The 25,730-nt window shown below is 48.3% G+C and overlaps 1 protein-coding gene across 2 annotated transcripts in view; it reads right to left on the bottom strand.

Moving 5' to 3' along the window:
- MORC2 (MORC family CW-type zinc finger 2) overlaps nt 1–25,730 on the bottom strand; it is a 959,542-nt gene that overhangs the window by 876,371 nt on the left and 57,441 nt on the right. For both annotated transcript variants that reach the window (XM_069619348.1, XM_069619349.1), the window contains exon 3: nt 6,939–6,992. In XM_069619348.1, coding sequence (XP_069475449.1) covers nt 6,939–6,992 — 54 coding nt within the window. The remainder of the gene's footprint in view (nt 1–6,938; nt 6,993–25,730) is intronic.

The raw sequence follows: 25,730 nt of genomic DNA, 5'->3' as shown, positions 1-25,730 counted from the left end.
CTAGAGCTCGCTCACCCTTCGGGCAGATGTAATCGCTAATAAAAAGATGGTTTTCAGGGTTAGTAGCCACAAAGGACAGGAGTGTAATGGCTCGAAAGGAGCTCCCATCATAAACTTCAACACTAAGTGTTGATGACACAATGGGTGTCATCTATACCAATGTCGCAGATGACACCCAAATCCTCATACCAATCACAGGGAACTATGACCATGATACTGCAATCATTAATAAAAATCTACGCAATAATACAAAACTGGATGGCCTTGAACAGCCTTTGCCTCAACGATGAAAAAACAGATCCTCATTGTGGGCTCTTCAACTAAAATGAACTCCTTCCACCCAGATTATACATCAATTAACATTGATGGTACTCCAATTCCAGTATCAAAACATGTAAAAACCTTAGGGGTCTACTTAGACGCTAATCTAACGATGACAAAACATGTAAATGCCTTTTCCTCATCCGCCTCCTACACTTCCAAACGAATTGAACTAAGCTGCCAGTTCCTCACATCCAAAAATTGCACTACTCTAGCCAGGGCACTGATATTATCCAAGCTGGATTGTTGCAATGTACTCCTACTAGGTACATCTAATGCCAACCTAGGCAAACTACAACTAATGCAAAATAAGCTTAACGAGCAGCACTAGGAAAAAAGAAAAGAAAAATAATAATAATCAGACCACATCTCTAACATCAGGAGGGAGACCCACTGGCTACGCATCAGAGCCAGAATCATCTTCAAATCATGTTGTCTTACCTACAAATGTCTCGCCAATAAAGCACCCATTTATATTAACAACTCCATAAGTAAAAAGAATCCAACAGAACGCTCTGATCTAATAAAAACCAGCTCCTTGTGATCCCGCGTTACAAAAGTTCCAGGAGGAGGAGGAAGCAGCTTCCCAGTCATGGCCCCCCAAACACTAGAACGCCCTTCCATTAAACATCTAAAATGAAGATTCCTTCCAGTGCTTCAAAAAACTACTAGAAACATGGCTACTTAACCAATATTAACCAGATGTTACCTAGTCTATAATAGCCAGCTAACCCTCGCTCTAGACAACTGTCATCCAAAGTATACTACCTGACAATGCAAATAAGTAGACATGACTTATGTAACCACAACCAATATGTCGCTAATATGTATCCTCTCGTATTATTGCTGTATATGTATGTTCTTGTATGTTGCCAAATTATAATTAAGATGTCTGTAACTACGCCGCGATACCCCAGGGTCTGGGCGTACAACAAATGTAATAAATAAAATAAATAAGTTGAGATCCCAAACTGGGGCTTGAAAAGGGATTGGAGGGAAACAAAATGTGTCAGACCTTTTAAAAATTGTACTATCAGAAGTATTTCAAAGAAAGAATCTTCTTCTGAGGTGCGCTTAAAACTAGAAAGAGCCGCCAAGTATCCCTTGATGGTACCAATCTGGAGCCCCAGATTAGCCAGATGGAACAAAAAAGATAACACCATCGGTGTATTACATGTAAATGGGTCAACATTCTTATTTCTACACCAGCTGCAGAAATTTTTCGAATGGCAGCATTCTAAAGATTTTGTTGCTGGTTTTCTGGCCGAAAGCAAAATCTAAATTACGTCGTTCTGGAGGTCCCAATCCTTGTATCTCAGCCTTTCAGAAACTATGCGTGAAGGCGAAGCGTCCCGCTATCCGGATGGAGAAACCAACCCTCCTCTCGCGAATGAAAAGGTCCTCTTTGTGGAAGACGTATCGGTGGCAGATGGACATGTCCAGAAGGTCCAGGTACAACGTCCTCCTGGTCCAATCCGGAGCAACTAGGATCATGGATTTCCTGAACTTTCTCAACCTCCCGATTACCTGAGGAATGACGGGGTCTGGGAAACATGAATAGGAGTGGAAATTCTCAGTACACCACAAACGCGTCTCCAAGAGCTCTTCTTGAGAGAAATTCCCTTGAGCAATACCACTCGCAAATCCGGTTGGCACCAGTCGCGAACAGATCCGCTTGAGGGGTGCCCTAAAGGGTGAAGATCTCTTTAAGGGCTTCCTGAGCTAGCTCCTCCTCATTGGAGACTGTGCTCTGCCTGCTCAGAGCGTCCGCCGTTGTGTTCTGCTGTCCGGCTAGGTGAAGTGCAGACTGAGAGATTCCTTCTTGTATTGCCCGGACCAGAGCTTCATTGCCTCTCTGCACAGTGGTAGGTAGTGACCCTACACCTCCTCTTGTTGAGGTAGTAAATGGCCACTGTTGTCCGTCATTAGGTCCCGTACAAATGGCAGAAAGGTTTTCGGCGCTAGTCTGATTGCCCTCAGCTCCAAAAGGTTGATATGTAGTTTGGACTATAATGGAGACCAACAACCGTTTATTGTCAGATCATTAGTGTGGGCTCCCCACCCCGTGAGTGAGGTGTCCGTCACTACTGTTACCTTCGGCCGTAGCTGCCAAAACGATTCTCCTTTCAAGATGTTCTCCCGACAGGTTCACACTCAAAGATCCTGTGAGACTCTGCTCAGGATTTGTAGAAGGTCTAACATCCTTCCTTAGAAATGGGACCCAAGTCCGGAAAGCCCATTGGCGAGATCCAATTCTCAGATGAGCCTCTGGCACCAGAAAAATGCAGGATGCCATGAGGCCGAGCAACCTCAGGAAATTGAAGGCCGGTAGATGCTGGGCATCTTGGAATTTGGTCACAAACTGCAAAACATCTTGAGCCCTCACCTCATGGTGGCGAGGCTTTTCCCAGGGATGCATCCAGGACTGCCCCCAGTGAACTGGAGTTGTGATAATATCATGTGATACCTCTTTGAGTTGAGGGAGAAGCCCAGTCTGTGAAGGAAGCGACAGGTATAGCTGAGGTGTTCCAAGGCCTGTTCTGGGGAACTGGCCCTGAACAGTCAATTGTCTAGGTAGGGGTAAACAAGAATTCCCCCTCTCCTGAAACTTGCTGTCACAGCTGCCATCAGTTTGGTGAACGTTCTCGGGCCGGATGCCAGCCCAAATGGCAGAACTCGAAAACTGATGGGAAGCTCAGGTACTGTCTGTGCTTGTGATGGATCGGCACATCAAAGTAAGCATCCTGAAGGTCCAATGATAACATCCAATCCTGAAGCTGGAGGGCCTGAAAGATCTGAGAAAGGGTTACCATCTTGAACTAGTCCTTCCTGAGGAACTTGTTCAAATATCTCAAGTCCAAGATGGGTCTCATTCCAACGTCCTTCTTGGGAACTAGAAAATACAGTGAGAACCAACCCTTTTTCCTTTCCGCTAAGGGTACTGGTTCTATAGCACCTTTCTCTGGCAGGGTTAGTATCTCCTGCATAAGAGGCAGATCTGGAACTTTCAAAGAGCAGTTCCCCGCTGGATGACTGAGGTTTATGCAGAAAGGGTAAGTAGTAACCTTGAGCAACTGTTTCCAATGCCCATGCATCTGAAGTAATAGCCTGCCATTCTGTCAGATGCTCTGACAGTCTGCCTCCCACTGCAGTCTTGTTAATCAAGTCCTGAGAGAGGTTTTGGGGCATCTGACGCAGTGGCTGAAGGTAAGGCAGCTGCTGCTGTGGGTCTTTATACTTCTTCCTCGTCCACCGAGGGGAATCTTCTTTGTCCCCTTTGAGCCAGCTGTCCGCTGCCCCTTCCAAATTTTGAGTAGTGGTGAAAGGACCTACCCCTCTAGGGCGTACCCGTGGGGCAGTTTGGAGGTTGTCTGATTGCAGCACCAAGTGATTTGGCTGCTGCCTTGGAAGTTTGTAGCGTCTCAAAACTCTCATCAGCTTTGCTTCCGAATAAATGAGTACCGTCAAAGGGTATTTTGAGAAGTCTGGATTGTACGTCTGGGGCAAATCCTTACTTTCTCAAAAAGGCAAATCTGTGCATAACTGTACATGCCACCATAGCTCTGCTAATACTGTCAGCCGAGTCAAGACCAGTCTGGAGGGATTCACACATCTCATCTTTCCCATCCTTGACAATGTTTAGAAACCCGCCTTGCTTTTCCCCCTTCAGGGATATGGTCAGCCGCCATGGAAATGCACTCCCAAAGGGTGCGATAAACCTTGCCAACGTGCACGTGGCATTAGCCGATTTCAAGGCCATACTCCCAGCCGAACCTTTTTGGCCAGGACGTCGTTACACTTATCATCCCTATCCGGAAGGAATGTAGGGTAGGCATTCCGTCTGCTGGTTGAGTTGAAGTGGCAACTTGGACCACCAGACACTCTGGTGTTGGATGTTCGACAAATAAAATGGATCAGAGCTTGAAACTCCGTATTTTGAGGTCATCTTTTTGTTAACAGCCAAAATAACCTCAGGTGCCTCCCAGTTGGTAGCCAAACGCCTTTTGAAGGCTTGATGGAACAGCGCAATTGGGTCCTCTTGGGGTCCCCTGTCAAAGAATTCAGTTAAGTCGTCTTGCTCAAAGACTGGAGTTGGTTTCAGCAACCCCATATATTCCATAACTCTTGACATAAATTGTCTGTATGTGACTTCTGCATGGTCACCGGGGTCTGCCCTGCCAAACGCCACCTCAGGTGAGGTGTCTAACCCACTGGCATCATGCAGGCATTCTTGTAAGTTTTTAATTCTAGAATCCTCAAAAATGAATGCCTCAGGCACTGCTGGTGTTCCAAACTGTAGGTCTAGATTCATCAGAAGATTCCTCTGCATCCTCAAATAGAGGAGAGGGATTTGAAATAGTCAGATCTGGGTAAAGGAGCATACATCTTCTCCATTGTAGTAGATGCCATAATGTTAGTGGTCAAAGGAGCCAAAATCCTGAACTATCGATTGCTTGGAAGGTTGCACTGACAGCTTTGACACATGAGGCGTCGAGGAACTCGACGCTCGAAGTGTGGATGTTTTTTCATAAGGTATCGACGCACCTTTCGACCCGGATGGCGTGGAGTCTTTCGGCATCGATGAGGTCGACAATTCAGTCCTGAGGGGACTTTTCCTCGACTCGAGGGATCCTTCAACCAGTCTCGAGAGGAGTATTGCCCACCGGGTCCGAAAACGCACAGCTTTTATGCTTGTGAGGACTTTCGATCGGAACATGGCTTTTGGGTGTAATAGGGGGCAAGGCCATGTTCTCGAACACCTTTAACATTTTTTATCTAAGCTCTTCCCACTGGGCCGGGAGACTGATTTATGGGGCAAATGACCGGTTACGATGAGGAACTGAAAGACGAGGAAGATGGCGATCAATGGCACGGTTTCTTTCCATGTCTCGACGATGAGTGGTGTGACCCACTACGTGATCAGGATCTTTTGCTCTTTTTGCAGCGAGGAGACCAAAGTTTGTTTTTGTTTATTCGACAAAGTCGAAGGGGATTTCTGGGTCCTACTTGCCACAAGCTTCCCTCTGCGCTCTCTCAGCGCTTTCGCCGTCATGGACAGGCTGTCCTCACACTCTAATGACAGATGAGTCGACCGCAGACACCACAGACATATTCTATGCGGGTCTGTCACTGACATCTTCGCACCGCAGTTACAACATTTCTTGAAAGCAGATTTGGGTGTGGATGACGCCGATGACGAAGCATTCTCTCGAATTATCTCGAAGATTTTTAGAATTTACTCGAAGTAATTATCGTAGATTTTCTCTGAAGGAACGAAGCATACTGTATCCGAAGCGTAAGCGCAGAAAAATTGAACTGAAGCCAACAGGTGTTGCGCAACTTACATGTACCTTTGGTGACATCGACATCGAGACGGAGGCCTGCGAGGGACATCAAGTCGACAGGCATTGACGCACAACGCCCGATGCTGAAATTTATTTAAGCCAAGCTGGATATTGGAAATATCAAAGATAAGTAATATGTGGGAGGATACAATCCATTTGAAATAACTTTCCTTAGCTAGCACCCACAACCCCCACAGGCCTTTGACACGTTGAAGAGTAGAGGTGATAGTTACTTGTGGACTCTCTCCCTTTGAACTGGCAGTGAACAGAGAAAACATGGTGGGAAAAGCCCTGAGGGCAAGAGAGGAATGCAGGGTGAGTTGTACTTTCGTTGAACAGGGCAATTTAAATCGCCATCTGTGCTATACAAGTGTCAATTTAATTAGCAAACCTACAGTATTATTTAGCAAATAGCAATGTGACACTGCTTATTTTATTCCTTGTCTTAAATTCAAGTTGGTCTGTGGTGGCCTGGATACTAGGCGTGAATATAAGCATTCTACGAGCAAGTAAAGAGAGTATCCCACAGGCACGCATGTTCATATTGCAAGGCATTACAACCATTTGTATCCATTAGCTGCAGTTCGAAACAAACATTTTATGAAGTCTAGAGAGGTGTTACACAGTTCATCCAACCTCTGGGGCTACCAACAAGCACATTGTATTTGCCATGAGAAAGTCATGCAGCGGTTATCAAAGGAGGCTGGAGTTAGCCTTCTTGGAGATCTGCAGCCACTCCTTCTCCACACCAACTCTAGAATTTACGACAGCTTCTTAAATAAACGTTGGAGGGAGAAACGGACCCGGTCAGGGACCTCCAACATAACATGAATTAGTCTATATCAAGCATACTACAAGATAGACAGACAGGGGGGGATTTAAGAAAACGGTCTTAATACAATGCTGTGCATATTCTGCTAATTGTTAATGCATACCCTTGCAATGCTACCCCTCTCTAACACCTAATGAAGTCAATACTCAACAACAAAGCGTTCTCTTTGTGATGGCCTTCTACACATTTATTTTCTCAAAATAGTAATTTTTTCAATAAAATAGACAAAACCCACATTTTCCAGAACACAGGTTAACTGAAAGATTAGAAACTTGGCTTGAGAAATTCTCCCACTTTTCCTTTCTTGCCAGACTCAATTTTGCAAACTATTTTCCATGCTCATCGCCGCTTTCTAGTTTGGAATTCTAAAGAGGTTTTTCCATTTATCACATGACATGTTCACTTTCATAACCACATAACTACATGGCAGCAAAGCTTACCTTGCGTTATCTATCAGCTCTGCAAGTGCTCCAAATAAGAACTCGTGAGTTGTGCTGCAAAACAAAATGTAAAAGAAATCGTTGGTTATTTAAAATGCCTTTAAACAACGTTGCTAAGTTTAAAAGAGAATGAGACAGCATAAATAGGGCATATTTGTCAAAGGTATTATGGACCTCATCTCTCCCATGCTACAAACCCCAAATGTCTTAAATGTTTTAACTGTGACTTCAGCACATTAGTGTAACTGTTTTCCATCATTAGAAGAAACACATGCAAGACACATTTTACATACCTGTAATTGTCTTTCAGCTGCTTGCATCTGCTTAGATTCACATGCTTTGCACAGGCTGACAGCTAGTGGTTGGTGCAGAGTATTATCAGACTTCTTTTCGATTTTGAAAAGGGACTTCGACGCAGCATGCATGTAATACTAACCATACTGTGAGGTGTACTGTACCCATGATCCTCACCCACCGATGTTTTATTTCAGATCAAAATAACAAGGTACTGTGCCAGGCGTGAATTATTAAATTACTTTCCTCTTATATGATGCACATTCTATTGAGACCATCAGGCCCAATAACCAAAACTTTAAAACTTGATTTGTGTAATAATGCAAGATAGCAGTCAAAGTGTAGTATCTAGGGTTACCTTATCTCGTGCTAGTACACATGCGTTCTAATGTGAGAGTGTTGGTGTGGTGAATGATGTGTGCGGCGTTCGGGATTTGGCGGTTGGGGAGTTTGCCTGCCGGGTGGGACTGCCAGCGTCTCTTCGTGTATCCTTATCTTACCATCATTGGGACGTAACTTAATAGAGAATAAAGACGTGTTACAACTTACCTGACTGCGATCTTGCATTATTACACTGGCGACGAGGTTCGAGGCTGCTGCGGAGGGAGCAGCGAAGAAGGAGACACTGCCTCCGATGCCAATCCCACCCGGCATGGCGCCAGGCCATTGAGAAGGGGCAGTGTCGGTCTGCTTTTGGCTCGGGCATAACTCCAGTGTGCTGGCACCAGCTGTATGTGCCGGCATCGAATGACATGACCGGAGTGAACTATGTGTGTACAGCTGGGCTTCAGGCCGAGTGTCGAGGAGCTGCCCGCAGAGCTCCAGTGATCTGCAGTGGGGGAGCTTACCCCTGGGTCCGGTGCAGCTTACCCTGGCCATTGGGCAATTTCCAGGAGCGCTTCCGTAGTCCGTTGTGGGGAAGCTAACTTCGGAGCAAGTATATTGATCGTTGGGCAGCTGCCAGGAGGCTCCATGGCCCGTAGAGGGGAAGAGTTCACCCTGGGTCCGGAAGAGGAGTAACACACGTTGGGCAGCTACCAAGAGTGCTCCGGTGGTCCGTAGCGGGGGAGCATACCCCTGGGTCCGGAGCTGGAGTGCCATGTTCTGTAGCAATGGTGTAAAGAAAGTCCCAGGTACTCGCAGGGCTCGATGTGCTGCGCATGTTTATGATTTCCTGGTTGTGATGTAAGGGCCAGCAGGTGGCGCTGTTTTGCGCGACAGTTGACAGTTCCTTTTCGGCTCGTATTGGATGTATTGCTGTCATCATGGCAAGCCAGCTGATCGAGAGCACGATTAAGGGCTCAGCTGATGAGTGCTCTATGGAGGAGGTCTGTGGCGCTGATGCTCCTGAGGCTGTGGGAGTTTCCAGGTGCTGCGGCGGGTCCTTATCTCCATTGGAGTCAGTGGATGGTTGCTGTAAGGTCAATGACAAGGGGCACCCAGAGCATCGGTGCAGGAATTGTCCGTCGGGTGAAGGTGTGAATGTAGTCGAAGGATTTCATCAGGCTTCACGTAAGAGGTCATCAGAGGGGGTCGGCCATGGCAAGTACTGTGTGCTCTTCAAAAAGAAATGCGACTGGTCCTGTGTGTCTTGCGGATTGGCAGATCGTCGGCATGGAGAATACTGTGAAAGATGTGCCTTATTTCTGTCCATTTTAGAAGAGTTTGATCCAGACCTACTTGAATTTTACGTAGGCATGAACAGACTGACTTTGAGGGAGGATTAAGGGTTGTGTTGAGGCCTGTACGAGTGGTGATGGCTTGTGTAGTGGTTGTGTTGTGGCCTCTATTGTAATTCGTGCTTGTTTGGGGCCTGTATGGTGTGAGTGATTGTGTATGTGTTGTGGCCCTGTTCTATGTGAAATTGTCAATATATTTTTTTTTAAACTTCTTTTATTTGCATTTTCTTAATATAACAAACGGGCTCCATGCATGTTTAAAAGAAGTACATATGACAGGCCCATTGAACCCGCCCCCCTCCCCTTCCCCTCCTCCTCGTCCTCCTCCTCCTCCTCCAAAACATGCCCACCCCCCTAACCCCTTAATCAAACATGAACCGTAATTTTGGGAGTCTTAAGCTGTTCATTTGTGTCCGGAGCTTGGTAAAGAATGTGAACGTCGACAATCATCTATGGCTGTGATTCGACCGCCTACCCCCGGGCCGTGGGTGCCTGTTCCGTCTTTGGTTCCTCCCAGTCCCGTCTCACCGGGCCCCGCCCCGGGCATCAGTGGACGTCCCATTCCCAGGTCTGCTGCACCCCATACCAGTTCTCTTGGAATGCACAGAGTCATTGTTCATCATTGCCGTTAGCTTGTCCATTAAGAACATATTTTTCCATTTTTTTAGCCAGTCCTCCTTTGAGGGGGTCTCCGGGCTCCTCCATTTCTGAGCCAGGGCCACCCTTCCCGCCCTCAGCATTGTTTCCCACATTCTGGGGTACCTGTAAATGTCCGTGGCCTCCGGGGGGAGACCCAACAACACCGTCAGAGGGTTCTGGGGGAGCAATTCATCAGCGACTTCAGCAATCCAGCCCCTGACCCTATCCCAATACGCCTGTACTTTTGGGCAGTGCCACCACATGTGGCCCCTCGATCCGGCCGCACCCCCTTGGACACATGGGGGACACTCCTGTGAACATTTTTGATAACTTTTTATAGAGATAGCCTCTCTATAATCTTAGTTATTTCACTCGCAGATGTTTTGCATACCGATTTCTCTTGGGGCAAAATTAACTCCTCTAGCGTTATACATGTTCCCATTGTTGACTATGTCAGTACACCAGTCTTTTTCCGGGGAGAATATTAAATGGGCAAATCTTTCTTAGCTGTTACCCTTAGCACTGTCCACTTACCAGTAAAGTTTCCTGTAGTTGCAAAGTTTGCAATCTGCTGCCACACTTTCATCTCGCATTGCCTCCTGTGGTTGCTCAACCACCTGCGGTACTCTGCTTTAGCCTGATTAATCTGAATAGTGATTTCTTTCGCGTTATATGGACATAGCACCGGACAGAGGACTGCTGCAATATTTACGCACAGTTTTTTTTTTAACCACTGTGATTCGACTGTCATAATGTTGTCCCTTTATGTGGCTCTCATTCCATCGCTCATGAATGCTCTTATAACATCATTTCGGTTTGACAGCATCTTTTACACTTATCGTGAGCTTTGAGAAATCGGCCACAATGGCAGATCCTGAATTCTCACTATTACCGCTATACTGATCTATAAATACACGCAGCAGTTCAGAAATAAAATTTTGCGCCTTCTGTAAATTAACAGGGTTCCACTGGATTCGGTTCTGGCCATTATTAATGTATATGTCCCCATTCTGCGCACACTAATTCATTATGCCATTTTTTCAGTTCGGATTTTATGAGTACACATAATGGCATATGATCACTCATCTTGCGCAAGGACTGCCATGTCTTCCACCAAGGCTAATGTTGCTATATATTTGCTAACACAGTCAATAGTCCATGCGCTGGACCCACTCACTCAAGTGAATGCCTTATGGGCATCTCCTGGGCAAAGTCAATTCAATCTACTGAATCTGTGTGAATATAGAATATTAGGCCAAGCTTTACCATGCCCAATTATGTTCGTTGGTCTAACCGGCGCCAATTCGCCCACGAGTGTTGGATCTATATTGTTTGCCTCAATGTTTACATTGAAATCGCCAACTATCGATGTGTGTTTGAGGCAGTTAATCTGATCAAGAAAGTTTTGCACTGTTGCAACATTGTGTTTAGTAGCAATATCATTAGCCGGGTCATATACATTTAGTAAATACATCTCAGTCTGCTGAGTGGCAATCTTTACCACCTGTATCATAGCGGATGACCTACTTCACTCAATACCCAAGGGTTAGGGTGGTACCCAGAAGACCACCCTTGGGGCGCCCAACAGGCCCCTTAGTAGCTAAGATTTGTAAGGTACTCTTACCATCAATGTGACATGTCTCGGTCATCGGTGTTTCTTGTTACACAATTATGCTGAAGAGCTCCATGGATTTAAGTAGACCCTCCTCAGCTGTGAGGTGGGAACCCCCTCTAGTGTTCCAAGAACATATGATTGTGTGGTCATCGAGACATTGCTGAAAAATGATGTGTTTAAAATACAGCGGGCAACCATTGCCAGTAGCCCTCACTAGTATTGCTCTCACCATCACTTACAGCTTTCATATTTGTGTTTCCGTTGTTTTTATGGTTTACTCTCAAGTCAATCTCTAGCCTCACATTGTTATTCCCTACTGATTCTCTGGGTTGTCTCTTTCAGACTTGGTTTTTACTACTACATCACTTACCTTAGTTTGCAAAGCAATCTCAGAGGATAGCAACTCAGTGTCGTATTTTCTGTTAATGTGGGCACAGTTGCTATCTTTTTGTGTCATCATTTTCTCAATCTTACAGTTGTACCTCATACGATACAGCTCTTTTTCATATTTCATGACATAATCAAGGATGACATCAGATGTAAACCAGACATTGGATATTGGGGTTATTAGATTTTCTAATTGACCTATTTTAATGTCATCAGAGGTGATCACAAATAGGGCTACGACAGTATGTCAAATACATAGGATCGTCTCTCTTTTAAGGAGGTGGTAGGTGTTCAATATTATTACTGGTGTAAATTGGAGGGCACCAATTTCTTAAGCTTACCATGGCAAGAAAGGGTACTCTAGGTAGGCCTTATGGTGGCTTGGTAATTCAGGTTAGGCAATCTATTGGCTAAGAGTTGCTGCCCATCAGCACTCATAGCAACAGCATCATGGCAGTTGAAATGACATTGCAAGGTGAGTATGTTTGCCATAAAATGCTATTGATAAATGGATATGACCAGCCCAGGGGTGCTTGTACAAATGATATTTTTACATGTATTGATGAGGTCTGTGTCGATTGGGGTGGAAGTGCGGATTACGATAAGATACTCCTGGGACGAGATTTGAAAGTGCATTGCTTAGACAGGTCTCTTTCCCACTCCCATGCAAACATTCGCCTGAATCCAGGTTGATGCAGCAAAGGGGGAAATCACAGGGTCGCCCAAGGGTTGACTCATGGGAGCTTGTCCTACTAAACGAACGTGCCAGTGGGGATACTCCAGGCACGTAAGGCCACACTTGATTATTTTGGTAGCAACACATTCCTAGAATGTACACATGATCTGTAGATAGCTTTGAGTGAACATGGTAACCACGCTACATTAAGTCTGGCCCTACAGCTCCCGGTTAAATCAATCTTGGGCTTCTGTCTAAAAACTGTAATGCTTAGCCACTCGGGCAACCGAATATAGTGGACAGGGGCCAGTATAGCCAGGGCCATGGCAACTATAAAAGCAGTGGATAGGAATGAGTGGCAGAAATACCTAGCTTCCACTGTGGACGAGATGGAGACTTGGATCTGCTCTCTTGCTTCCGACGTGGCATCTGTTGATCCTAGGAGGGCACTAGTGGCGGAAAGTAAAACAGGACCCCATTCAATATTGCAATACGCAATTCTAAGAGAACTATGCGTAGCGGGGGGCGTGGCTAGGGCGGCCATGGAATAGGCTGAGGGCCCCGTGTGCTCCGTGATCCAACATTCTGATCTGTGGGTGGCACTGCATGTACCATTTCAGCTGCTTAGCTCGACAATAGACCCAGAAGGCAGAATGGTGGGGGTGGCGGGACTCCTGGAGAACAGAGAAATGAATATTATACATTTGTATGCCCCTAACCATGATACAGCGGTATATATTAGGTCTTTGTATGGTAAAATCGGCCCCCTGGCGGGTGGCGCGTTGGTGTGGGGAGGGGACTTTAATTGCACGCTGAACCCCAGGATAGATAGGTCAGATGACAAGTTAGTAAAGCCGGCGCCAGCAGCTAGGGCGCGAAGGACACTGTTGATGGACCTCGGCCTAGAGGATGTGTGGAGAAGGCTACACCCAACGGATAGGCAATACTCGCACTATGCAGTGCCACACGGCCTGCTCACAAGGCTAGATTATGTGTTCGCATCTGCCGAGATAGTGGGAGAAATGGTGGGAGCGGAATACAAAGCCCGGGTACTCTCCGACCATTCGCCTTTGGTCTTAGAGTGGCGACATCAACCCCCCAGGGCACGGATCCCGACGTGGAGGCACAGGACTGAGGCTCTACAGGATGCAGGCTTCCGAGAGGATTTGAGGGAGGCCATCGAGGAATACTTTGAAATTAATACGGGCAGTGTAAGATCGGTGGGAACAGTATGGGAAGCATTCAAGGTGGTGGTGCGGGGAGTAGCGATATCTAAATCCAAAGGGCTCCAAGGGGTATTGAGCGGGAACTGCAAGAGACAGAAAGAGAGCTTGAGGACCGGATACGAAATGAGGGGACCACCCGTGTGAACAGGGCTAAAATAAAGGACTTACAGCTAGCTTGTAGTGAACTCTGGGAAAGATTATGAAAACTGAACTATAAGAAATACACGGAGAGGCTGCATGCTGGAGGGGATAAGCCGGGTAGGTTATTGGCTTGGTTGTACAAGGATGAGACCCCCCGCTCGGTGATCAGAGAGATCAGGGACACGGAGGGTCAAATCCATAATACCCAGGAAGGGGTAAATGAGGTGTTCCTCAAGTATTAAAGACGATTATACGAGGACACGGGAGAGGACATGAGTCAAGATATACTAGATACGATAGAAGACATAGGGCTGCCCACCTTGGATGACCTAGAGCGAGCGGACCTGGACGCCCCCATTACCGTGGACGAACTGGAGGCGGTGATCCAACACCTGCCCACATGTGAAGCGCCTGGGGCAGATGGGTTACCCAGCGAGTTTTATAAAACGTACAAGCAGGAGCTACTCCAGCCGCTGCTGGCCATGTTTAATGAAGCATATGAGCAGGGGGAACTGCCGGTGTCCCTCCGCGAGGCGGTGATCATTCCGCTCCTGAAACCAGGCAAACCAGACGCGGAATGCGGATCCTACAGGCCTTTGTCCATGCTCAATCAGGATAGTAAGATACTCACGGCAGTGCTAGCCAATAGGTTGAAGAGGGTAATTGGTAAATTGATACACCCAGACCAAATGGGCTATTTTCCCCAGTAGAAATATTACAGATAACCACAGAAGGCTACACCATATTATTGACCAAACTGAGGGAGACTCGAGCGAGCTGGCTATCGTGTCGCTGGACGCGGTGAAAGCTTTTGATTCAGTGCGGTGGCCGTGGTTCAAAGCGACCCTGAAAGGATACGGGATGGGACCAGGATATATTAGATGGGTCCAGATGTTGTACAGTACCCCAACAGCGAGAGTCAAAACCGGAACCGCAATCTCAGATAAATGGCAATTTAGCAGGGGTACCAGACAGTGATGGCCCTGGTCACCCATGTTATACATCCTAGCGTTAGAGCCGCTGGCAATATGCCTGCGGCAACAATACGGGGAGGTGGGGATTCGCACGACAGGGAGCACACACCTGATATCATTGTATGCAGATGATGTGCTTCTTTACTTGCGCTATCCAGAGGAGAACCTGCAATATGTGTTGGAAGTGATGGGTCAATACGCCACCCTCTCGGGCATATCGGTGAAGTCCAGTTTGTTCCCTCTGGGAAGGTACAAGAGCACCTCGTTGGAGAGGCTGCCCGTCTTGCAGATACCCTGGCAGACCGTGACATTCAGGTATCTGGGCGTAAATATCTACCACAATATAGAGACAGAGCACAAACATAACACAGAGAAGGCAATGGAGGGAGTTAAGAATAGCATAGTGTTCTGGTTTAAATTACCCCTAGCCATGATGGGGAAAGCAGCTCTACTCAAAATGGTGGTCTTGCCCAGACTCTTGCACTTTTTTGTGAATGTCCCGTACCTAATCCTCAAACGCTTTTTTGTGAAACTTCATGGCATGTGCAGGGGCTTCATATGGGGCAACTCCAGAAATAGGGTGGCCCTGTGGAAACTACAGAACACATGTGATAAGGGGGGCATAAACCTACCGAATTTTGATCTGTATTATATGGCAGGACAGTTGTTGTATGTGGCTAGGTGGTTGTCGGCAGAAGCTAGGCTTTTGCAAGGTGAATCAGCTCCTTACTTCTTGAGAGACACAGTATGGCTGCGCAAAACTAAAATGGCGAAGATGGGGAGATTATTGAAGCTGGGCTGGGAAGTATGGCGCAGGACATGGAGAACGGTGGGTGACCCAGATCCCATTTCCCAGCAGGCCCCGCTGGGGGTGCTATGCGGGTACGACTCCCAATTGTTCGAAGCGGTCCGTAGGTACTGGGAACCAGTGGGATTGGCCACCCTTGGAGACATATGGCAGGTAGGGGAGGCGTTGGGATTCCAGAAGCTGCAGGATGAGACAGGGGTGCATAGAGGCCAATTTATTACTTATACCAGGCTCATGAAGAAGGTGAGAGAGAGGTGGCCTGAGACTGTGCTGGAGGAAGAACCCAATGCCTCCCTAGAAACGATGTATGACGTCTCGGAGGGTGGGCACGAAATATCTAGGATATAGGAGCTCCTGAGGGCGAAGACGGGGAAGGAGCTGCTCCAATTGAGGCATGACTGCGAGGAGGAGGTGGTGGAACCCATGACAGAGGGACAGTGGGACAGAGCCCAAAGGTACCACAAAAAGGTGTCCCGGAATGCGAGACTCCAGCAGATCCAGCTGTACGTCATTCATATAGCTAACCTGACTCCCAGTAGAATAGCTAGGTTTGGAGGATCGGCTGTACAAAAATGCCCCAGGTGCGGGGAGGAGGAGGCAGGACTACTACACATGTTCGGGGCCTGCCCTGAGGTGCACAGATTCTGGGAGGAAATAAAGATGAAAATGGCTGGTGGGGGAGTGGTACTGGACATAGGATCTGCTTGGGCTTGCATGCCCGGGAATTTCCCCAGGCCACGTCATTCGAAGCATATCAGTAAAATGAAGGACCTGGCCTATATTTTGGCTAAAACGCAGAATTGCAATGGGCTGGAAAGCGGCCGACAGACCCAGAGTGGAGATATGGTGGGCGGACCTCTTGAGATGGGCGGAAGCAGAAACTGTGGTATGGTTTGAAGCTGTCACCAAAGAGGGGGCGGGGGGAAGCAGGCCCCCTGATAGCCTGGAGGCAGATGGTGACCTCAATGGTAAGCCCCCACCAGGTCAATCATGATACAGAAGACTCACATGAATCAACGAACACAGATTCCCGAAAATGCACATGTAGATGAGGCTGTGATGGCTCGAGTTTGTGGGGAGGGAGGGAGAGGACGGGAAGCGACAATGCATAATGTGCTGTTTTGATATTAAGTATGTCCTAAAAGTTATCATGGTTGACGTGTTTGTTATAAAATAATAAAAATGGTTTTAAAAAAAAAAAAACTATGATGCGTAGCGAGATCAGATGGCTTAGAAGGACTATACCCCCCCCCCACTCCCCAGGGGAATAAGCGACAAGTTGAAATCAATAGGACTAAGAATTCCTACCGATGTTGACTCGGTCATTGGAAAGATTTGGCCCTAAATGTACAATGGCAACGAATGATTGGTGACCTTGGTAGTGGCAATCCGAGATCAATATGGCAAATATTAACTGCGGCCAAGGGAAACAATGAAAGCAGATCCTTAACCCCATTGTTGAAGCCACATGGTTGCGCTTTGATGGGGCAAAGATGAATCCAAAAGTACTGTCTGTGTCCCCTTGTGACCCCAGGGGTCGGGCAGTATGGCCATTGGACATTTCTACCCAGGCCATTTTGTCAGCCATTAAAAATGCAAAGTCATCCAGGGCACCTGGTCCAAATGGTTTGTCCAACACGGTCCTTAGTAGTGACCCTGAAGGTTGGACACCCTGCCTGAAGGCCCCGTTTGAAAAGGTGTACAATATACATACCATTCCGTCCTCATGGAGGCAGTCTGTGCTGGTTCCTGTCTTTAAAAAAGGAGACAGGGCCATGCCAGAAAATTACATGCTGCTCTCCATGCTGGACGTGACTGGGAAGATATTTGCGGGCTTTGTTCTGAAAGAATTAGAGGCCTGGGTCCAAGCTGACTTGCGTACTGGCTTTCGGCCTGGTTCTTCAACAACTCACAATATACACCTGCTTGATCGTCTCATGTTAGAGGCGGGAAACAAAGAAGTCCCAGTCCTCTATACTGCATTTGTTGATTTTAAAATCGGCGTTCAACCTCAAACAGGGCCAGGCATTGGGAAAGAATTAAGTCTTTCGTTTGTCCGGGGTGGCTCCTAGATTTCGACACAAGCTCCATGAAGGGACGGGGGCAAGAATTAGGTTGGACAATAATGGAGGCCTATCTGCAGCTGTATTAATTAGAAGGGGGTGGGGAGGGTTGAGCAGGGTTGTGTGTTGGCTCCCTTCCTATTCAATATATATGTATCTGACCTCCCTGGGAGAACGTGGACTGTTGCTGGGTGCCCTCCTAATATTGGCCAAACACGAATTGCATGCATGTTATATGCAGATGATCTTGTCATCCTCAACCACATATTGAGTGGCTGCAGAGCAAAGCTGAATGAACTGGCCAGATATGCTGAGGAAAATGACTTGGGTCAACTTGCAAAAAACTAAGATCCTCTTAATATTGGGAAAAAGGGTGAAGCTTTTTTGTCAGTGTAGAGTATGTGGATCATCATCCCTAGCTAGGATTAGAGATGAGTGTGGAAATCACTTACTCGTACATTATTGCAAATAAAAAGAGAAATGCGGCACAGCGGACTCACTTCTTTTACACCTTTACCCGGCAGTCCTCAGGATACTCTCTTGAGGGCATATTAATCCTTTACTGGCAACGCTTTTGCCCCATGATATTAGGGAGTTGAAAAGGTTAAATTGCTTACAAGGAGTGTTTTGGAGAAAGTTATTAATGTTGCGACCATCCTTCCAGATGGAGGCATTACGCCCTGATCTGGGCCTAATTTCATTGGTGGGGGACAGGTTGAAAGTCAAAAGGTTGGAGCTATATTTGAAGTCTAAAATGGCGTCTGCATGCCCCTTTTTTAAAATGTTGGGGTCAAACTGTGGGAGAAGATGATATTACAAAGATGCCTCATTTGATGATCTGCTAACAACGATTTTCCACACGATACGTTGGTACCCAAACTAGTCCATCAGGGGTGGATACCAACGGTTAAAAGCTTCTTTCAAAGCTAAATTAAACCTGTATGATTGAATAAGAACTTTGATCATATTGCTACCTTAAGGAGTTTGAATAACGTTTCCAATGTGGTTCACAGATATAAGAGTCACCAATGGTATATGGTATTGTGTCCCAGTCTGGAAGTGCGCTGGCTTGTTCTAAGACTACGGATTAACCAACTCCCGATACTAACCATACTGGAGTCTCAACTGGGAATCACAGTACGGACAAGGAGCAGAATTCTTCCAAGCCAAAATCAACCACTACCAACCAGAAAGATACCCAAGATCAAGCAATGACCTCCAAATAGAAACAAAACGCTACGAAAAAAGGAAATTCAGAGGACCCGCATTCTCACGCCTAATAGCAAATCTATGGAACTCAATCCTGAAGGGGATAAGAACGACTGAAGAGCCCCTCACTGTCACAAAACGCCTGAAAACTTGGCTATTCAACTCACGGTGATTAGCACAAAAACGGGCACCTCCAACAAAATCATCATGGACCAGAGAAAATCAATTGACCGTTGTGATGAATCTGATGATGTCATCACTCCCTGTGGTAGCCTCTCATGTGGCCAGGGGACAGCCACTAGCTGATCCTGGAGGAGGCTATTTGAGGTAGGACCACATGGGGGAGGCGAGCATTTGTGGGATGACATGACATCAGGTGAGACATGGTATTCCCCTTTCCAGGGATCTTTCCTCTATTCCTCATGTTTTTTATGGCTTATTGCCATAATCCACTTCAACTTTGCCAAGTCTATTGACAGTACTCTTCAATATCAGAGAATGAACAAAGTGACAAAAACTGAGACGAGGATGACGATTACCCCCAAAGAGAATCAACACCAGCAATCTGGTAGCTGGAGGAATATGATTGGCCTGCAGGAAGAAAAGTATTGAGTTAGTTTTCCCCTTCATGCTGGTGCAGATAAAGGGCGCTGCAAGAATGTGTTATTCGACCGGCTATGTGTTGCTGAGGAACCCACGATGTCACATTAACAGTCGCGCAGAGAAACCGGGATGCAGCAACCAGCGGCAGTGCTGAAGACGGGGCGGCAAGATACAGCGAGAAGGAAGCCCGGTGAGCGACGCGCTCAGGGAAGCTCTGCAGAGGGTGTGGCAGAGCCAGAGGAAGCAAGCCGTGCTTCCCGACAGCTGAGGGAGCCAACCGAGGACCGAACGCCTGCCGGAAGTGCCTGCAGGGTCAGAGAGCCGCAACAGGCAGAGATGACAGGAAAAGAACCGGTGAGCCCAGGGAAAGGGTTGGGACACGGAAGCACTATTGGGCAAAGTAACGGAAGCCTTGGACAGTGGGACTGGGTAGGGACCCACAGTACATACTTTGGGAAGACCAAGAAGGGAAAACTAGAGGAACACTGTGGATTAAGACCGGGCAGGAGATTGATACACAAAAATACCAAGTATGAAGTGAATTAACAAAGAGAAATGGGCACACGCGGTGTAAAGAAATTGAATGCGAGGGTGGTGCTAGAGAGTTTGTTCAGGAATGGCAGACTGAGCTCACCAGAATCCTGATAAACAGCAGCTCAGAGGCTGCCTGTTGAGTTCAGCCAGTGCGTGTGGGGTCTGAAGGCACACTGACCCACGCAGTGTTAAATTTGCAAGCGTGGTGGTGCCAGGTTGGCCGGTGCGGGCATGCCCTCAGAAGCGGGGCTGAGGCTCCAGCCGCTGCGGCTTTCGTGAAGCAGTCAGCTACTAGTTGGGAGCCCGCCTGGATTGGTGTGTTCGGTGGTGCAGTGTTAGGCACCCCTGCTTGCAGTTGCCGGTCGCGAGACACTCAAGAAAGCGGCTGAGCAGTGGAGGTGGAGGCAGGCCGGCCTCAGTGTGTGGTGCCAAGGTGGCTAGCCCCAACATACGGTGAGAGGCAACCCCGGACTTTGATGCCATTGCTGGCAGTAAGGGTGTGTGCCATTCTTGGCTGGAGCCCTATGCGGGTGTGCCGAGACTGTCGACCATCCTTCCATCCTGCTGCACAGCAGCGGTGTGTAGCCTGATTGTTGTCCTGATGGGGCCTGAGATACTGTGGCAGGGGTGGTGAACAGTGGTGGCTTGGAGCTTTCCATCAACTGACATGCAGTGGTGCGGAGCCTGGACTTTGTGGGCTGGTGCCTCCCCACCGGGTCTGTTGGGCGAGGACTGCCCTTGTGTGGCCCACGGGCCTCTATACCCATCGGCAGGGGTCCCTGGCGGTGCGGGACTGGCAGCCTGTAGAAAGGGGAGGCCAATCCTGTTTTGCTTGGCGGTCTCTTGATCTGGCTGTGCGGCCCTCGGGGTGGACCAAGCCTGTAGACACTTCTTTTGAATGCTGGACTGTGCTGGTCTGGTGGCTCCACCCCACCACATTTGATTCTCCCGTCAGAGCTGGAGAATGTGTTTTCTGGGCTCCACAATGGTGGCAACAGATAATCTGCAGAAGAAGCTCCCGTGTCCAGTCCCAGGCGGGGAGTCCGAGGCTATGGAGCCGGCTCCCGGAGCAGCAACTTGGGAGCCAGAGGATGACATCAGTGAGATACTCTTAAATCTCAAGGCCGGTATCGGTGGTCTGGATTCCAAATTGGACTTGCTTTCCTTGAAGGTAACAAATTGCAACTCTGGCTGCATAAGCACAGGGATCGCCTGGATGAAGTGGAGAACAGGGGGCATAGGCACGAGGACTGATCTGTCATGCTTCCGGCCAGCGTGTCGGTGCTGGAGGTGTAGCTCAGGTTGGTGTCTGCTAAGGACGAGCCCACAGAAACAACAGTCTGGTTGGGATCCGGAAGCACCAGGGGCAGACCAGGATGGAGGAGTTTGTTGGAGTCCCTATGCAGAGCAGTTTTTGGCAATACAGACCATTCCTCCTTGTTTCTAGTTGAGCGGGCATACCGTTTTCCGGCAGCCCCTTCAAGTCCCATCATGGCCCTGCTATTGAACTACAGGGATCGTGACATAATTCTCCGCTTGGCAAGACAGAAGTAGGAGCTTCAGTAAGACAGCGACAAATTTCTGGTCTTCCCGGATTTCTTGGCGGCGATGCATGCTTCGAGGAGGTTCTACGTGAGGGTCAAGCGTCGGCTCCGGGACAACAACATTCAGTACTCCATGCTGTTCCCTGTGAAATTACGGATCCAATATGAGGGGAAGACTCCATTCATTATGTCTCCAGAGTCTGAGCTCCTTCCTGGATGGGACTGTCAAAATATATCAGCCAAACCATCTGCAACCATGAAATGGTGCTAGAAATCGGAGACGGGAGGGCCACGAGGACCCCTGAAGGCTGGACAATGGTTGTGGCAGGGTAGGGGGTTGGGGGGCAGTCCGGACAATTGATGGTATTAAAAGGTGGCGGTTGTGAGTTATCCGGTGGTTTGGGCCACCTGGGAATTGTGTTATTGTCTATCCTAGGGTGGCTGAGCCGACACGTGCCTGGCTGGGCACTAGCGCCTAGAGCGCAGCATTGTTCATGTATGGTAGCCGGGGCACTTTTTGGGAAGATTGGGGGATGCCGGTGTGGGAGGTGTGTGGTTGTGTTCTTATTTTTTGTGGTGTCCCAGGCTTACGCAGTGGTTTGCTGGCCTACAGTCCTGGAAATTGCAGCAATGGTTGGTGGGGTGGGGGTGGCACGGCCTGTGGATAGCAATGGCGAAACGGAATGGCCTAAGAGTTGGATTGTGGCTCAGTATCTGCGCAGGCATCGGGTGGAGGTGGTCTTCATCCAGGAGACTCATCGGACCCATTCCTCTGAATCTCACTGGGGCTCTCAATGGGGGTGCCATAGGTATTTTTCCTCATATCTCCTACGCGAGGGGGGTGGATACATTGATTAATAAAAGTGCTGGTTTGTGGTGTCCTGAAAGCAGTAAAGGTAGCGCTGGCTAATACATATGGGGCATATATAGATAGTGCCAATTCCTTTGACTGGGTGATTGATGGTCCAGGTGACAGGGTGTCAGGACGCCATTATAGTGTGGAGTGGGGACAGACATGGTACTGGGTCAGATTTTAGATAGATCCGAGGCTGGTCAGGCTCCTCCACCCAAGGCGAGTAAACAAGTGCAAGAGATATGCACGACTTATTATTTTGTGGATATTTGGAAGGAGACGTCAGCACAGGGACCTTCGTAATTACACCTTCCACTCCTGGGTCCACAGGTCTAGTTCTCTGCTTGACTACTTGCAGGTGTCTCACGACAGGGGAGGGGGGGGGGAGTGTGGGGAGGTTGGTGTCCCTTGGGGTAACTGTCAGATTCTCCCCAGAAACCTTCGGTTCATTTGCCGGTTGTTTTGGAGTGTCAGATTGCAGGGCGAGCTGGAGGGTGGAGAGGGGTCCTATGATTACCACTTCAAGCCGGCCGCGCTGAATGTCACATACAACGACGGGTATATCCCCTGCTATAGTGTGCTTTAAGTGCTACATCGGCAAGGGGGGTGGGGGTCTGCATGATCAAAGAAAATGGGATTCTCCGGATGATTAGGGGTGACCTAGAGGCGTTTGCAAGGTGCGCCTGGAATGAGATTACGCTTCCATGGTGAACCCCAAGATTTTGGCTGAGCTGGATGGGTTCAGGGCAAATGCTGATCAGGAGATTAAGATCCTTGATCAGGCCACTAGGTTTGGCAGTATGGTAAGGGGCAGAAGCCCGGTGCCTTGCTGGCCCTGTTGGCGGCGGACATGAGGCCTCCGAATGTAGAGTGCATAAGGGACCCCCAGGCTAGAACTCGGTGTGCTGAGGACAACAATGCGGTGGCGTTTCACGCTTTCTATGGGCGCCTTTATGCTTTCAGCTACTCGCAGGACGCGGTGAGCTTGGAGGGCTACTTTGAGGACGTAGAGTTATATTGGGTGGGCGCTCCGCTCCGTGAGGCAGTCAATCGTGAGCTATGTCTGGAAGAGATCTTGGCAGCCATTAAGGAGCTTACTGCATCTTGGGGGGACAAGGCCTATGCCTCCATCCTGGCTCCTATATTCCTGCGGTTGTACACTGAATGCCTCGCCTTGGGGAATCTTCCCCCTTCGTTAGGGAGGATAATACTACCCTATTGCAAGAGAAAGGAAAGCCGGCTGAGGAGTGTGCCTCCTACCGGCCGATTTCCTTAATTAACGTGGATAATACGATTTTTGCTAAAGTGATGGCCAACCAACTTCGTCCTCAAATGCTGGGGCTGGTGTTGGCGGACCAAACTGGGTTTGTGGCAGGCAGGAACACAACGTACGGTTACAGCTTATCTTTGGCGCTGGAGCCGGGGTCGCATGCAGTCAGGGTAATTCTGGATGCCGAAAAGGCATTCGACTCCCTCAATGGCCTTACTTATTTGCAGATCTCCAGAAACTTGGTATTGGAGCACACTTAGTCTCCTTGGTGCTCCTCCTATATGCTGACCCGGCAGCAAGGATCGTGGTGGGGCATCAGAGGTCTGAGATTTTTACCATGGGACGTGGCAAGGTTGCTGCTGTCCCTGCTCCTTTTTACGCTTTAGCGATGGAGCCATTGGCAGCTGCCCTGAGAAAGAGGCACCGTCAGCGGGTGTTACAGTTGGGGCCGCATAGGTTTGTTATCTCTTTATATGCAGACGATGCGGCCCGATACCTTGAGATCCTTCACATAATTGGTTCCCTGTGATGTGCAGGGTGGTTGCGTTTGGGGAGTTGTCCGGGTTGAAGATTAACCACAGCAAAATCGGAGGTTTTCCCCCTTACAGATGGGACAGTGGCATTTGAGGATGATTTGGGTCTCAAGTGGGAGTCTTTTGGTGCTCAGTTCCTGGGGATGCTGATCCCACCCGACCATGAGGAATTGTTTCGGGATATTATGGAAGGGCTGTTGGGTCTTTTCAGGACGTGGTGGCGGGATCTCCTTCTTACATTGTTGGGCCGAATCTCCATTGTTAAAATGATTAAATGCCCTACCTTTTCCTTAATGTCAGACTGCTTCTTTCCTCTGGCTTTTTTCTTCGGCTAGGAGGGCTTATCCTCGATTTAATCTGGGTGTGGAGGCCAGCCAAGGTAGCGTATGCTGCGTTGACGCAGCTCTATGAGAAGGGGGACCTAGCCCTGGAACGCTATTGCTGGGCTGTGCAGGCACATCATTTGGAGTATTGGTATGCCATGCAGATTGTCCCGCCTCATGCTCAGGTGGAAAGGGAGCTGGCTGTCCCCAATCTGTCACTCAGTGGTACTTTGCACTTCCGGGGTGGCGTTTGGATCCCTGAACATAGGCAGGGTCACGTGTGCGTTTTGGAGGAAGGTGGCAGGCAAGCTGAGAATTGATACCTTGTAGTCACCTCTGCTTCCCCTTAAGCATGTTGCGGGTATGGCCATCACAGGGAAGAAGGCTCATTTAAAATGGGTGGAAAATCTTGGTATCCCTATCTTTGGGGATTTTCTGTTGAAGATACTTTCCTCTCAGTGCAACAGGCTAGAGATTGAGGTGGGTGAACCTCACTGGATATCTTTCTATACTTTCGGGTGTAAAATATCTTCAAGGCTATGTTCCCCTCGTTTCCTCTGCAGCCCATCACATGGGCTTTATTGCATGGGCCGATCCAGTTGCAGGGGGAGGGGTGCATGGTCTCACAATGGTACAGCAGCTTTATGGCAGACTTCCTGTGGGATGGAGACACGCTGAAGTGGCATTGGGAGAGGGATCTTGGCAAGATTATCGAAGATGAAGACTGGCAGTATGTGTTGCACCAAACACAAAAAGTGTCTGAACTCCTCAAGCTGATCCATTTTAATTTTCTACACCATACTCCGGCAAGGCTTCACAGTCATTTCCCCTCCTTCACTCCGGACACGTGTTCCAGGTGTGGCGCTGGCTTGGCACGGTTCTTTCACCTGGCTTGGGAGTGTTCTCAGATTTCCCTGTATTGGAGGGACGTTTCGGCCAAGATTACACTGATTTTTGGGGAACGGCTGGATCCCCTTCCTATGGTGGTGCTCCTGGGGTGCACAAGGAATCTACCTTGTGGGGTTAGACGCTCAACTGGCCTGCTCTTGGTGGTAGCTCGCAGGATGGTGGCTATGTCCTGGTGGAAGGGCTACCCACCATGCAACTGTGGCTGCAGGACGTTGCGTACTTCCATGATACAGAGACAGCATTCATTCAGACTCTGCCATTGCACGCCCAACCACCAGAGGTCTGGGAGCCTTATGTACAGTACTTGCTTACAGCGGCGGAGTAATCGTGTTGTATCGATCTATGTGTTGTTTCTCCTGTGTTGTATGTTGCTGATTTATGCTAAGTTTATTTTTTTTACAATTTTTATTATTTGAACAAACACACATCAAACATTACAACCAATTCGGACGTTCGTGGTCAATAAGGCATCACATTATTCAATGTTATCCTCCGTCCTCCTCCCTCCCTCC

This window comes from Ambystoma mexicanum, chromosome 10 (assembly GCF_040938575.1).
Source record: "Ambystoma mexicanum isolate Mex_15411 chromosome 10, UKY_AmexF1_1, whole genome shotgun sequence".
NCBI lineage: Eukaryota > Metazoa > Chordata > Amphibia > Caudata > Ambystomatidae > Ambystoma > Ambystoma mexicanum.
The sequence above is the reverse complement of the archived record's forward strand: the minus strand, read 5'-3'. Positions and strand labels throughout refer to the sequence as shown.